This window comes from Camelus dromedarius, chromosome 13, assembly GCF_036321535.1.
Source record: "Camelus dromedarius isolate mCamDro1 chromosome 13, mCamDro1.pat, whole genome shotgun sequence".
In the NCBI taxonomy this organism is placed as follows: domain Eukaryota; kingdom Metazoa; phylum Chordata; class Mammalia; order Artiodactyla; family Camelidae; genus Camelus; species Camelus dromedarius.
Genome location: NC_087448.1, coordinates 56,931,885 through 56,947,386, shown reverse-complemented (window position 1 = coordinate 56,947,386; position 15,502 = coordinate 56,931,885). Strand labels below are relative to the sequence as shown.

The window sequence follows — 15,502 nt, the reverse complement described above, 5'->3', positions numbered from 1 at the left end:
ATCTGAGACAATAACTTATTCTTATTGATTAATTCTATTTTATGTGAAGTTTTCTTGTTAAGAAGAAATTCATCTTTTTTGCCATTTCATCTTTGCTCTACACTTTCTTCTAGGTCCATTATTTTCTCTCACACAGTACATTCAGCAGACAGTTTCCTAGATGATGTCATTAGCTCTAGTGGGGTCATGTGCTCATTCCTGACCATTCACAGTGGGAATGTGATGTGTGACTGGCCTCAGCCTAGATGCTCCAGTCCACTTCCGCAGTGGGATGGGTTCATCCCACTGGATGACATGGACTGAGCACAGAGGAGAAGGAATAGCTACTGTGAAATTAGGGTAGGTTTTTATAAAATAGTGAAATAGATACTGTGAAGCAAAAATATCAGGTGTCCAGTACTTCATCCTTTTGAATGTGCCTTTTATTATCCAGGGGCCACAAACTGTCAGTATAGGGACCGTGTAATTCGTCACTTGGTCTGGTAGCCCAGCATATGTAGCTTTGGAGGTGTTTCAGATCAAAGGTACATCTGCTATGTTATTGACTCATCTCAATAGTCTATGAATACTTTTCCTTAGTTAGGGCCTCATGTCTCCAGCTTTGGAACATCAGCCACTTCAAGGTCATGACAAAGGACAGGCAAAGCCTTGAGTTGCTGCACAATCTAGTGCTCTCTAAAGGATACTAGAAAACCGAAGCAGCTATTGAAGAGCCTCATGTGCCATCCCACAGGCCCCCTTCTCTCTTACCTCCTGCAGTCTAGTTGGTCTCATGGCTCTCAGAGTTAGCCTGGTATGTAGCACAGTGAGGCCTCAGGTCAGCCTGCATCTAGTGATTTCAATTCTGCAGTTGGCTGGAATTCCATCTGTCAAGAAGCTTTTGCAGTCAGTCATTTGATAGTGGAAGTGTTGGCCCACTAGGATTTCCTGCGTATCTGGAAAGAGGAGCACCCCTTGAGATCTGACATGCTCTGTGAAAATTAGGGGTTAGTTTTCCCTATTCTCAGTTAGTTTCTGCTGAACCTAATGTATTTCAGTGTTTGAGGACTAAAAAAAAAAAAAAAACACATACACACACATAAAGAATAATTTCTCTCTTTTTCATTATGAACTTAGGTAACGTCATCAAGAGAATCTAATCAACATGACACTATTTACTTCCCTCCAAAGTAATTTCCTCTCTGTCAATGCAAAGACATGCATTTTTACTTAGTTATAATTAGTGTGAACATACTCGTTTTTGTTTCAGAAAGGTTTTCTTTACCTTGGCATTGAGATCTGTTTTCATAGGCGAGAACACTGAGAATGAGAAGAAACCTTCACTGGAGAGTTGGGAGGATTATATTGGGTCATATTATCCCAGAGTTAAAGAGACCTTGAAGGACCTCAAATCCCGCCCCGTATCTCTGATGACCGCACTTCTAGGCTAATAAACTCACTGGAGCAGCCTTCCCATGCAAAGGCCTCACCAGATCTTACTGCACAGCACCAAGGGTGGACTCTCCCTTCTAAAGGAAGAATGAAATCCCATCCTCCGGGTGTGCTAGTGTCTACTTGTCTGCCATGGGCCCGCACCCTTGTCTTCTGCTCTGCGGTGTTGTGGGTTATCTAAAAGGTTTCCCATGCAGGAAAAAAGTGGAAACCATGCTGCTCTGGGACTGTCCTCCATAACATTCCCCTCAAATACTTTTTTTTTTTTTTAAAGTGTAATCACACACCAATAGTTTTCAATCTATCAAAGCATAAATTTGCCAGCCCCCTTTTCCCAAGTCAAGGAAGTAGTGAAGCTAGGTTTAATTAAAACCAGCAACTATTTGTACAGCTGTCCCTGGGTTCATGGCTCGTAAAAGGATTTAGCTTCAAACTCTGCTGCCTAAGTCCTTCGGGAGTTTCACAAAAACCATTTAGGCTCCTCATCTGGGCAGTGCCAGGCCCTTGCGTCCCAAGTCGCTTCAGGAGCAGACCGCCAAGGCTGAGTCTTGACCTCACTTCGGCTTTGGCAGTCAGGCCCTCCCACCACATGTGGCTTGGAGCAAACAAAGAGGATACATAAGTCCCCTTCTATTGTGTGGGGGACAGAAGCCTTGACAGCTACTCCAAGAAGTGCCTGAAATTCCCCAAGGGCTGGTAAAGGGAGGGAGGAGAATCAACAGCCTTCCTTTTGTGAGCTTTTCTCCTCACACTTTTCACTTCCTAGGGGATCTTTTACCCATGTGTGCTGCCCCCCACCCCCACCTCCACCCCCACCCCGCGTCCCTAGCCCCCGAGGTGTGAATGGTCACTGACAGGCATCCTTCAGAGGGTATGGGGGCTGCGTATCCTTGCAGATAGATGCATCTGCACAAAGCTGCACATTTTCCCTGCAAAGCCCTGGAGAGGAGGAAGATCCAGCGCTCAGCATTTGGCTGATTTTCAACGGGCAGCAGCGTTTCAGGCTGCCTTGAGATGGAACAAGCCCATTCAGACCTGAAGGAAATGCAGGGGCCAGCACAGGTCACTGACTGCAGGCCGGGGGTGGGGCCGGCCCCACACGACGAGAAGCCAGGAGGTCGAGGAGCCGAGGGCTAGGAAATGTGACCCTGGCAACCCCAAACGCCCACACTTCCCTCGCTTGCTGCTGCTGCACCTGCCCGCGGAACGCCCCGTGCGCTGGTGGAGGCAATGGCTAGCCCCGCGCCCTTGGTGGCCTCCATCAGCCACCAAATGGTGGCTTTGCATACCCTGCAGCTTCTGCAGCCGGAGTGGGGCTGGGGGGACGGTCCAGGCACTCCAGGACGTCCGCGCGACTTGGACCACGTATCCACCGCCCCAGCGCGTCGCTCAGGCCAGCAGGTGGCCGGGCAGGGGTCAGGGCGAGAAGAGGGGGATGGAGGCAGGGGCGCCAAGAATCCGGAGTCCGGGGCGCAGGCGAGCTCCCCCGAGGTGGAAGTGGTGCTAGGCGTCAAGGGAGGCATGGAACTGCTGCCCTTACCAGGGGGTCGCAGGCCCTGCACCCTGGCCCGGATGGCCGTGCGCAGCACGCTGGCCCGCGTGGTGGACTCGACCTCGAAGCTGGTCAACGTGGAGCGGACGCTGCTGGGCCCCCTCCAGCAGGAGCGGTCCTTCCCCATCCACTAGAAGGTGAGTCTGCCCCTCCGTGGCTTAGGATCTCCACAGAGCCGGGCAGCCAGCCAGGACAGAGAGGTGGCTGAGCCGAAGGTTCCAAAGTGAAGCTTTCCCCAGAGATTCAGCACCCCGCACCCCGGAAGAGGGAAGAAGGGAGGTGACACTACGGGGATTCGGCACTTGGGGCAGGGAACTCAGTCCACCTGGGGCCCACCTGACTGCAGAACAGAAATGCAGAAAGGCCTCGCCAAAACCTTCCTCTGGAACTCCTTCCTCTGTCACACAAATCAGCTTCCTGCTCCAGCTGAAGGCCGTTTGTACACGTGCAACTTCTAGGGATGGAGGATGGCTCCCCTAACTGCCCTTCCAAGTTAATAACAGTTCCTCTAGAGTCTTAAATATACATATTAAGTCCTCTCTGCCTTTTGTATGATGAAAATCACCTACATTTATTTAAAGTTCTTTCACACTTATGAATTGCAGTTATTTTTGCATAAATCCAATTCCCCATAGAGCTCTGGGGTCTTAAAGAGTCAACCTAAATTCTTATAAAGTAGCATGAAAGCGGGTGGGTTCCGGGTGTTGAAGCGTGAATACTCATGCTAAACTCCTGCTAAGGCACGCAGCTCATACTTGTAGGGCACAGTTTCCTCTTAGGGTACCAAACTGTGTTAGCCGCTTTAGCCAGGGAGCAGAGCCGCTGCCTCCCAGGCTGAGTGGGATCACGGAAGTCCGGGGGTGTGGGATCCAGTCTTGGCCGTGCCATCAACTAACCTGATTGGCTTAAGGTCGCAACTCTCTCTGAGATCTTCCAGCTTTCCCATTTCGATCTGGAGCTTTGCTTCATTCATTCCCCTGGGGACTCTGGCAGAAGGAAATGAAGGAGAGGTAATGAAGAAAGCTTAGAGCATTTCTCAAGAGTTGCTATGCTTCCTCCAAAAGCCAAAGTTTGGAAAAAATTGCTATGTATTAGGTTGCACTAAATATTGTAAAAGATTAATTTACAATCAAACATAATAAAGCATAGCATACAGCCAAATAGATATTGTTACTCTACATACATTAGGGTTTCTCAGCCTCCACACTGTTGACATTTTGGATTGGATGATTGTTGTAGGGGGGTTGTCCTGTGCATTATAGGATGTTTAGTGGCTTCTGTGGCCTCCATCCAGTAGATGCCAGCAGCATACCCTCCCTACCAATTTGTACAACCAAAAATTGATAAATGTGTGTGGTGGGAGGGGAAACAAAATCACCTCCAGATGTGGAGCACTGCTTCACTCACCTTAAAAAGGTAAAAAGAAAAAATGAAGCTGCATTTCATCAATGATCTTGAGTATAAGATGCACCATTTTTGTAGAACAAGAAATAAAAAATCCTACCAATTAAACTGACACTATTGGTCTAAGATACATCCTAATGTCAGAGATTTTTGAAATGTGAAAAATGCGCATTTTAGAACTGATGAAATATGAAAGGCTATGTGATCTTAGGAAAATATACAAGGCTCAGGTAGTTTGTCAAAAGGAGAGACGAGTGATCAGTTTTACTTTAGGTGATCCTGGAAGGCTTCTTGGAGGAGGTAACCTTTTAAAAAAGAATGTTTGCTCTCCAGGCATTAAAGGGAAAAAGCATCTCAGAGGAACCGTGGGACTGAAGGCCTAGAAGCAATGAAAGGGCCTGGAGCTTGGAGGAAACTAAAATTAGTTCAGTATGGTAGAAGGCAAAAAAAAAAAAAAGATGCTGGAGTGGGGTCAGGTGGCAAAAGGCCTCCGGGTCATGCTAAGGACCTTGGATTGTCTTGCAGCCAGAAGACAGCTATTGAACTGAGTGAGGCAAGGACCCCGATAAATCACAGAGGCAAAGTCAGGTCAGAAGGCCTGACCCAGCTCAGTAGCAGTGGTGCCCTCTGATCTGCATTACAAATCATGCCACTTGAGGTTAGTGTAGCTGCCACTTCTCCTTGGTAATCTTTTTAACCCTCTCTACTTGACTTTTTGTCCTAAACATTTAGAACTTTGCTGAAGATCTCGCTGTTGGGAAGTAGTGGCCCATGATTCAAACAGTTTTGTCTGACTCTTTCTACCAATCACAGTGCTAGCTCATAGGGTATTGTGAACATCACACTGAGATAAAGTACATGAGAGTGCACAGTGACAGGGCACAGTTGACAGGGCAGCCCATGCACTGCAGTCTGTTAGGGCTGTAACAGTCAAGTTGTAGACGGAGTATCTTAGTCAGCTTGGGTTGCCATAGCAAAATGCCACAGGCTGGGTGACTTAAACGACAGACATTTATTTCCTCACTGTTCTGGAGGCTAGGAAGTCCAAAAGCAAATCTGGTTTCTGGTAAGGGCTCTCTTCCTGCCTTATAAACTGCCACTGTCTTACTGTGTCCTCAGTGGCCTTTCCTCTGTGTACGTGGAAAGAGAGATCTTGCATGTGTCTTCCTTATCTTGTAAGGACACCAATCCTATTGGATTAGGGCCCCACCCTAATGACCTAATTTAACTTTAATCACCTCCCTCAAGGTCCTATCTCCAAATACAGTCAAATTGCACATTACGTTTTCAACCTAGGAATTTTGGCAGAACACAGTTCAGTCCTTAACATGGGGTGATCTGTGTCTCCTTAAGTGATAGTGACCTTATATAGTGACAAAAAGCACCAGGTAAATGTAGGAAATTATTATCAAACTAGTAACACTAGCAAAGATGCTTTAATATTTGTCACCCAAAGGGAGCAGGGAAATGTGCAGAACATCAGAAGGAAGCAAGTGTAGGATTTTAAAAAAGGTTAAAAATGAACAACTGCCATAGAGACCATTAACTAAGCCAATCATGAAGTCACTCAGATTGGGTTTTGTCTTCCTTTAATAGTTAAAAACATCTCTAGTTTCCAAGAGTTCTGTTCTGAAGTAAGTTTCATGGAAACTATGGCCGATGCCAACTTTAGGAGAGAGAAGAACTTTCTTGCCATTGCAGATAAAACTTGCTAGTGAGCTCACCCATTTCAGTTAGCTAATTCTGGTACCAATAATTCCATCATGTTCAGTAGTCTGTGCTGGTTTTCTCATTCTACAGAGCAAGAGCAGCAGTTGTAAAACCGCTGGTTTTGGCTTCACAGTCATTGCCAAGGCTCTTGCAAATTGCACGTGTGAACATCACGTTACTCCGAGGACGACACTGATGCTGAGTGCTTCTCCCTCCCACAACCCCAACAACATTAGTTAGTGAAGCCAGTTTCTGCAAATTTGGGAATTTTGTCTTTAAAAATTACTAATATTGTGTTGAACAAATAAGTTATCACGGTTATATTATTAGTAGCTACAGCCAGTGGGTTGCTCTTTATTTGGGGCAAAATTGTTCTTTTATGTTAGGCAAAGGCACAGTGACTGCTTTAGAAGTAGCTTAATTATAGTTTAGTCATTCCTTGTAAGGTGAATGATATGAAAACCAGTATATATAAGCTTTCTGAAATGAACATTTGGGGAAAGATATTGCAGGAAGGTCCTAAAATGTTTAACGTCTTGGTGGAAATGCTGTTGTGCTTTGTTTTATAATTTGGGAGTTCGCCTTGTGAGTGTACCTGAATTGAGTGCTTGTATCCATCACAAAGTGCTTTTCACTGGACATTCCTAATGGAAATGGTACTGTACCCAAAGCCAAGTGCATAAGGAACGTGAGTTACTTGTGAGCGTTTACACGGGTACACCACAAAGAAAAATGTTTAATTTCCTGTGGACAATAGACTTTTTAGTTACTTGCAAATACTGTGCTTCTTCATTGGGTGTTTTATTAATACATGGTTGCATATCTATTTGAGATTGATATTGAGTTTAGATAACTGGTGACTGCTCTGGGCCCTGTGAATTTGTCGTTCAAAGCCAGATGTTGATGAATGAAGTAAAGTTGGGCCAATCTGTCATATGCCATTCCTGATAATATGGTTTTTACAATATCCCTCTAAAACAGAGAAACACAACGCCATTTTATGTACACATCCAGTGTGGAGGGTTGTGATGGGTCTAGGGAGGGGATTTGTGTTCCCCTGTAGTGCCCAGCCCTGGGCAGCTTTAGTGGAGAGTGGTCTGCTGGCCAGGCTGAAGTTCCTTAAGGTCAGGCTTCATCATAGAAAGCTGGGGAAAAACTCTTTCTTTCGTTAATACTCTTTGTAGAGGGTGTTAGGCATTCAGGGAGAGTGAGAGGGAAAAATGTGAGAAGAGGCAAGTTTGTGGAGGCCATTGTAAGAGAATATAGCTCAAGACATAACTTTTGGAAAATACTAAGTTATTTTAAGGCCAGCAGTGAAAGGAATATGAACTGATTGATAGTTTGTGTAGATCTAGAAGTGACTTTAAAGTGACGTTGCAGGAAAAAAAACAAAGACTTTGTTTATTGTTTAAAAGGTATCTGCATTTTAGAGCCTATAAAGCCATATTGTATTTTTGACTTTATTATCCATTCATGTTGGTTTCAGAAAACAAAGCTTTGAAACTGACTCCCGCTGCCAGATTCTTTTTGCTTTCAAGCCTTCAGTTTTCATGGAAGTGTTTATTTTCAAAAAGAAGCTAAAAACAGGCTTAACTTTTCTTCCCTTTTCGGACTTTGCAGGTGCATTTTCAGTTGTTCAGGGATTCCAGATGTGCACATTGCTAAGAAACACAACACACAGTGCGCAAGGGTGCAAGTGGGGTGGATTTTGTAAGTGACCTCCGTTACACTGAGTAGGAGAGAACAGAGCGGAGGAAGGGAGAGCTCCATCTAGGAGGTCCCTGATTAGCTAGGGGCTGTCGTTACATGGGGTGTAGAAGGTTCCGTGCCTTGAATCTCTTCCAGATCGCCAAGCCCTCTCAAATGCTGCACTGAAGAGGGATGGACCAAGAGAAGAGTCTTCAATTTGGATGTGACCATTGCCAATTTGAACTTCATAACATTTCGTTAGCCTTAAGAAAAACAGCATGAATATAGTCAAAAAGAAACATGAAACAATTCACATGTAGACATTTTTGTTTCACCCCCAAAGCTAGTTGGGTGCCTCTCTGCTTGCTCCCATGGTTGTCCGCGTTCACCCCACCGCGTCATCTACAGCTCGGTACTCCCTGTTGCTAGTCTGTCTCCTGCACTGGACGGCGAGCTCTGCTCTCTCTGTGTCATCCTGGCACCTGGCCCGGTTCCTGATTTGGGGTGGATCTTTGATGAGCATTTGAGTTTTGGAAGAGAGGTTCACTCCGGCTCTGCCACTTACTGCTGTGCAATTTAGGGACATCATTTAATCTCTGCAAGCCACCTTTCTTTCTATCTCCCATTCACGGGAGAATGGCACCTAGGCCAGATGCGTGTTCTTCAACACTGGTTTGCCGAGTTCCTCCCTTGCTCAGAAGTTCCACAGACTTTACTGTGGCATTCAAGGCTTTCTGCACTAGCTTATCCTGATATGCAACACGAGGCTCTTTTCTTTTCAGACTGATCTCCTCCAGTCCCTGTCCCTACTTGTCTCCATGCCTTTGCTGGTATCATTCATTCTAATTGTAAAGCCGTCTCTTTTCCCCATGAGTCAAATACTGCTTTTGCCAACACCGCGTCTCTTACAGCAGCTTCTCACCTACTACTTCTCTGATGCCTCATCCAAATTTCCTTTCCCTCCTATAAAGCTGGCAGTAATCTGATGGTATCAACCATCCCTTTTTTTATGGTAAAAAATGCAAAACAAAACTTACTACTTTAAGGGTATAGTTCAGTAATGTTAAGTACATTCACATTTCTGTGCAAATAATCTCCCTAACTTTTTCATCTTGCAAATCTGGAAACTCTATACCCATTAAACAAACAAAAATCCTCATTTTTCCCCCTCCCTCCAGCCCCTGGAAACCACCATTCTAGTTTTTTTTTATGAGTTTAAATACTCTAGGTGCTGCATATATGGAGAATCACAGAGTCTCTGTCCTTTTGTGACTAGCCTGTTTCACTCACTTAAGATGTCCTTAAGGTTCATCCATGCTGTAGCATGTGTCAGAATTTTCTTTCTTTTTAAGGCTGAATAGTATTCCATTGCATGTATAGACCACATTTTCTTTATGTATTCACCCACCTGAACAAAATCTGTATGAACTCTGAGCAGGGCTCAGACTATGAGTCTTTAAATGCCTGTTCTTCTTTAGGATTGGGTTTTTGTGTTTTACCATAGCCTTCTTCACATGTCATTTGGAGATATGCTGTATGTGTCTCATTTTCCACGCCTAAGTTATAAGCTCTTTAGCGATCAGGTACCGTGTCTTATTGCCTTTTATTCAGTGTAGTCAGTCATGTAGCGGAGACTTGATACACATTTGAAATAAATTTAACTGATTTATTAATTGAATCAAATAGGCCAAGGCCATTATCCCAATAGATTAGTCGAGTCATGGGTAGTTATCTCAACTCACTCTAAAATATAAAAGTTGGCCATCGATTTGGACCACTGTAGCACTCAATACATTTCATATCCAAAGTCTGAGATTACTCAAGGCTTTAAAAGCCCCAAAACCTGATTTTAGATTGCTCAGCCACCATCATGTTCTAATTCTGGCAAAGGGCTCAAAGCACCATGTAGGATATTACATCATTTCTGGAAGTATCTGGGACTTGCTAAATAAAAGCTGCTGGGAGGATACACCCTGTTATTGAATGGAAAGCACCGTAAGTGAAATCATCACCAATATTGATCATGTGAGTTTCTACCGAAAGCCCATGAGCCATTTAACATGCTGTCACCTTCAGGCTGTCACTGGTGGCCCCTACCTTCTGCAGCAGAATCAGTAGAGGCTGGGTTGAAGACCTTGATTTTTGGATCCATAGTTGGCTTTCAGACCTTCCAGAAAGGAAGAGAAGCAACCACCTGTTTTATTTTTCCCTTCCTTGGCTTAAGAGTCCCATGGAAAGCCTATTCCTATTAATTTGTTTTCTTTGACTGTTAATATATTTGAGAAAGGATTAAATGGAAATACTGTACTAAAATAGTAAAATAAAGAGACTTTGCAAAGCTCGCCAGAGATCTGAAGTTTACCCAGGGCCTCAGGGACCAGTACAGTCCAGCAGTGGAATTTTATTGTATGTATAACTTCCCCAAAAGATATCTTCTTTGATTCTTTACAGCAAATGTGAAATTGCCTTCAGAATTTAGGCCCACAAATGTATTTTTAAAGGCATTTTAATCTTCTTTGGGTGATGAATGCCTTTGCAGACCGGCTAATAGGCACACGTCAGCACACATTTCAGTGGTTCCTTCTATTTTAAATTTCCTTTTGCATGTTGTCTTTGATCCTTCCACTTTGTACTTAGAGTTGGATTACTTCTATAAAGCAAGCAGACAACTCCCCTTGATGTGGATCTTGGGAAAGTAGTCCAGAGTCATTTTTTCCCTTACTTTCTCATTCCCAAGCAACATGCTCCAGCAATATAGGTTACCCCATAAACCGTGGGATAGATTATTTAAGTAGCCTCTTGATACCCTCTGAGCAGAAATGAACAACACACAAAAGCAGGGAAGCAAGAATGCTTTAAAGAGGGAAAAAACCAAGAAGGATGGTAGCCTGTGAATATTCGAGTAAGGGGACTATTTGCATGTTAGTCACACTGGGTCCCGCCGTTGTTTGCTGAATTGAACAAATGGATGTTTGTTTTGTTTCTTGGAGGATGTTTTTCTAATAAATAAACACTTTTCCATCTCACCAGGTCCGTCTCACCCAAATGACAAGAGTTTTTATTAGGGAGAAGAATAGCTTCTCTTTCTATACAGAATTAGAAAGAAAAACTAGTTCCTCGTCAAACTTGGGTTCAACTCTTTATTTTTCTTTTTGTTTTCTTTTGCATTATCTGTTCTTCTTTTCCTAGTTTACTGAGTTCAATTCTTAGCTCATGGATTTTCAGTGATTATTCTTTCCTTATACAAGCATTTAGGTAACTATGTCTCACAAATTGTGATATAGTATTTCCATAACTGTTCAGTATAGAGCATTTTAAAATTTCAGTTAGTTTTTCACTGACCCATGAATTATTTCAAAGTAGATTTTTAAGTCATACATGTTTTGGCAAGGTTATCTGTATTACTGATTTTTCATTTATTTTCATTGATTTGTGTGATATAGACTTTTTGATGTTAGTTGAGATTTGCTTTGTGGCATTAAAATAAAAGTTATCTTTCGTAAGTAATCCATAGATGTTTGAGAATAATGTATATTTGCTTATCTCCATTAGACCAAGCTTGTGATTAGAAAAGATTTTTATCTTTTCTCTCTAGGCTGATCGTCCTGTTGTTTGAACAGTTTCTGAAAAAGATGGGTTAAAATCAGTCTTTATGTCTGTGGATTGAATATAAATTGAGGTTACCATGTTAGACACACACAAGTACAAAATCGTTAGATTTTCTTGTGCAATAGTGCCTGTTATTAATTGCAGTTTATTTTGTCCCAAATAATGATTTTGGGGGGGTTTATTTTGGCTTCTCTTTGCTTGGGATATATCTGAGTACCTGTTTACCTTCAATCTTTGGGTGTTTTTAGTTTATAATGTGTTGCTTGTAAGCAGCATGCATATAGATAGATTTTGAAAATCCAACCTGATAACCACTGTATTTCAAAAGGTGTCTGATTTGGTGCTTTCTATTCACCTTGCTTTGTGTTTGAATCTTTATTTCTCTGTTTTTACCTTCTATCAGTAGGATCAAAAAAGTTTTGATAAACATTTCCCTCTGCTGATTTTGAAGTTTTATGTATTATTTCTCTGTTTTTAATGATGGTCATTACATTTCTCACTCGCGTACTTTCTCACTTGTGAATACTTAACAAGCCTGAAACTTTGTCAGTTTCGCCACCTTTGTCTTGAATGATACAGGGACTCAGAATGCCACTGCATCCCACAGGCTACTGCTCCTCAGCACTTTGGAACCATCTTGCTTTTGTAAACCCCACGTTAGTTATAATTTTTGTTTTGAATAATCAAATCTTTAGATTTACTCCATGTTTTTAAGTTTCTTTCCTTACTGTAACTTCTTACATCTCTTTCTTTCTGAGTTGAATTTTCTCTTTCTGAATTATAGCTTTAAGAAGATCTGACAGTGAGGGTCTGTTTGTGGTAATTTCTTCTTGTGGTATATTTACTTTGCCCTGGTGTTTAAATGGTGAAAGCGCCGAATCCTAGCCACTAGACCACCAGGGAGCTGCCCTGATGTTTAAATGGTAGTTTAGGGGGATTAAAAAAATCTTGGTTGACAGTTAAGTGAAAATATTATTCTATACTATTCTATTCTATCATCAATTGTTGTGGCTTAGAAGCTGGCTGTCTGTCTGGTCATCCAGACTGAACCTTATCTGTCGTTTTCCTTTCTGGTTGCTTTTAAGAGTAGTTTTACCTTGATGAGTATAGATTTGGATCTCACTTAGCTTTTCCTGCTCAAATCTCCCTGAATCTTAAGGATTCACTTTCTGAATCAACTTGGGGTAATTTTATCCGTTATTCTCTTTGACTACTGCCTCCCCTCTATTCTCCTTCTTGTCTCTCCTGGATATGTATTTGTTGTACTTTGTTATTCTCTCATCCATGTCTCTTAATGTCTCATTTATTATTTCCCATGGCTTCCACTTTTTATTTTGCATTCTGGGAATTTTTTCAAAATTACTATCCAGTTTACTAATCCTCATTTCAGATGCATTTATTCAGGTGTATTTATTCAGATGTTTAAACTGTCCATTGAGTTTTTAATTTGTCATGATAGCTGTCGTTTCTAGGAGTGGTACTGAGTTCTTTTTCAAGCCTGTTTTTTCTTAAAACATTTTTTCCCGGATTCCTTCTTTTATATCTTTAATCATTATGAATATATTTTATAAGTTTATACCTGAAATCCTCGGAGTTTAATCCTGCCCTGCATTGCATCTACTATATCATGGTGGCTCCCACTTTAAATGTCATATGCTGAGTCTGTCGTAGCAGTGCTTTATGGGACGACTGCTGCGGGGGCGTGGGTGGTGGGCATGTTCCTGTGGAATAGGCTTTTGTTTGCTTTTACCATGTGTCCATGGATATTTCAGATCAGTTCAAATATTTAAGTTAATTTCTTTGCAAGCGTGTTCCAAAAACATATATATGGTATAGAGGACAACCACAAACTTGAACTAGTGTGTACTATAGGTCCACGGTTGCACATTCATAGGGCAACTTCACCTTCCACCTGAAATCCAGCTCAAGAGAGACCAACTTTCTTTTCTTGATGGGTATTGGCAGGCAGCTAAAGTAAGCTACTTTTCTTTTTTTTTTTCTGGCTCTTGGGGATTTCTGTTACTTTCTTGCAAACTCAGAAAGGATGTTTGTTCTGTATTATTTAGAATTTAGTAGCGAGGAATTATGGGGAAACTACATGTGCTAAGTTGCTAGAACCAAAAGTCTGGGGGAGGTCATTTTCATGTACATTGGAATCTTGAAGGGTGGGAGAATTTTGGATGCTGACCCCACCATGGAGTCAAAAATCTGCATATAACTTTATAGTTGGCCCTCTGTATCCAGAGTTCCAAATCCATGGATTCAACCAACTGCAAATAGCGCAGTACTGTAGTAAATATTTATTGGAAAAAATCTGCATATAATTGAACCTGTACAATTCAAACTTCTGTTGTTTGAGGTAACCGTATTTAAAATGAAATTTATATTCAACATTATCTCTGATGTGGAATAATTTCAGTGTACTATTTACATGCAGTGGATTTTAGAATATGACACATCTACAGATTAAAAATCTATTTAATTAGCTCATTCTTTAAAACTGTCTGTGAACTATTCTTTCCAAATTTGCATTGGAAATTTATTGGGACTATGTTCATTAAATACCAAATCTTGTACTGGAATCTTGAAGACAGTGAGTATGGAGTAACAGGAACAGAGTTTATTTGTGTATTCATCAAAGCTCTTCTAGGGACAAATAAGAGAAATTCAGTTCCAAATGGCTTAAGTAAAAAGAAATATTTATTGATTCAGAGAACTAAAAAATCCTGGGATTTATTGTTTAAGTACAGCTAGATTGACATGCTCAGAAAGTGTAATTAGAATCAGTCTCTTTTAATCGCTGGGTTCTACTTTTTTTCTGTGTTGGCTTCACTTTAATTTGGATTCTCTCCTTATGGTGGTGAGATGTTTTCCAACAGCCCCAGTTAAACAGAGCTTCTCTTTCCCAGTCTAGCAAATATCCTGAGATGTGGCTTATCGGCCTGCCTTACGTGATCTGTCCATCCCTGGCCAATCTAAGTGGCTGAGAGATGATGGCTCTGATTGGCCTGGTCCCTGGAGTTGTGGAGTGGGGTCAGCTTTGGTCAAACCACATAGACCGAGAATGGAGGAGAGCAGTTCTCTGAGAGAAAAATCAAGATCCTGACATCAGAAAGGACGGGAATGGAAACTTGGGTACACAAAGCACAACAGATGTCCTCCACAGCCTCGCTCATTGCTTGTTTGTGTTTGCTCTTCACTGCAGGGCAGTGTTGAGTTTAGGAACATCTGCAGTCATCTGGCTCTACAGAGTGAAGGACAGCAGTTTGACAGAGATTTGAATGCTGCCCACCAGTGTTTGAAGATGATAGTCAAGAAGCTGATTCAGTCACTTGCTAATCTTCCTTCAGAAGCCCACATGGTAGCCTGTGCTTCCTTGAGAGAGATCTTACAGAATCTCCCAGACGTATGAGTGTTCAAGACACTGGAACTAAAACCACAGTGAGCACTGCTAAGAGAACTGGGTACCTTAAATTTCTAATTGAATCAGCAGACAAGGGATGTTTTCATTCCCAGTAAGGAGAGACTTGATAGCATATATAGCAATCTGACCCGTGGCATCTGTACCATTTGGAATTACAGCATGTTGGTGAAAAAGTTTTAAAGCAGTAGTTCACATTTTTAAATGTACTGACATATTTGCTGACTTTTTGATTGAAATATATTCCACCCTGTGACACATTTATTAATCTATATTAAGTATTAATTTTAATTGAATGACACCTCAACCTACATTCATATTAATGTAGGCCTGTGAGGTTTAATATGGTTATTTGTATGATTAAAGCTCCATGGTTCTTAAAATTATCTTGAATAAGAGGGATATTTGATAATTGATATGTTCTACTTACTGAGCACTTCATTTTATGTTATGAGAATGATCTTTAGCTGCAGGACCACAACCACATGTGTCAGTAATTATGAGTTCTGATCCTGGCATTAATAACTTGCTGTTCAGCAGAAGAGCTGCTTCTAAACCTTGTGCTTTCATATACTGATTTGTAAATTTAAAATGATAATGGGCTATGAAGTACCAAGATATATGATATGTAAATACAAAGTATAGTATTATTAAAGTCTCATGTGGAAACATCTAGCTCTTTGTAC

The 15,502-nt window shown here is 41.8% G+C and overlaps 1 protein-coding gene across 1 annotated transcript; it reads left to right on the top strand.

Moving 5' to 3' along the window:
* Positions 1-2,661: 2,661 nt before the first annotated feature.
* DLEU7 (deleted in lymphocytic leukemia 7) lies at positions 2,662-14,807 on the top strand. Its single transcript, XM_010982392.2, is given in 2 exon segments — positions 2,662-3,120; positions 14,601-14,807. Coding segments are annotated over 2 exon segments (666 nt in total).
* The last annotated feature ends 695 nt before the right edge of the window (positions 14,808-15,502 follow it).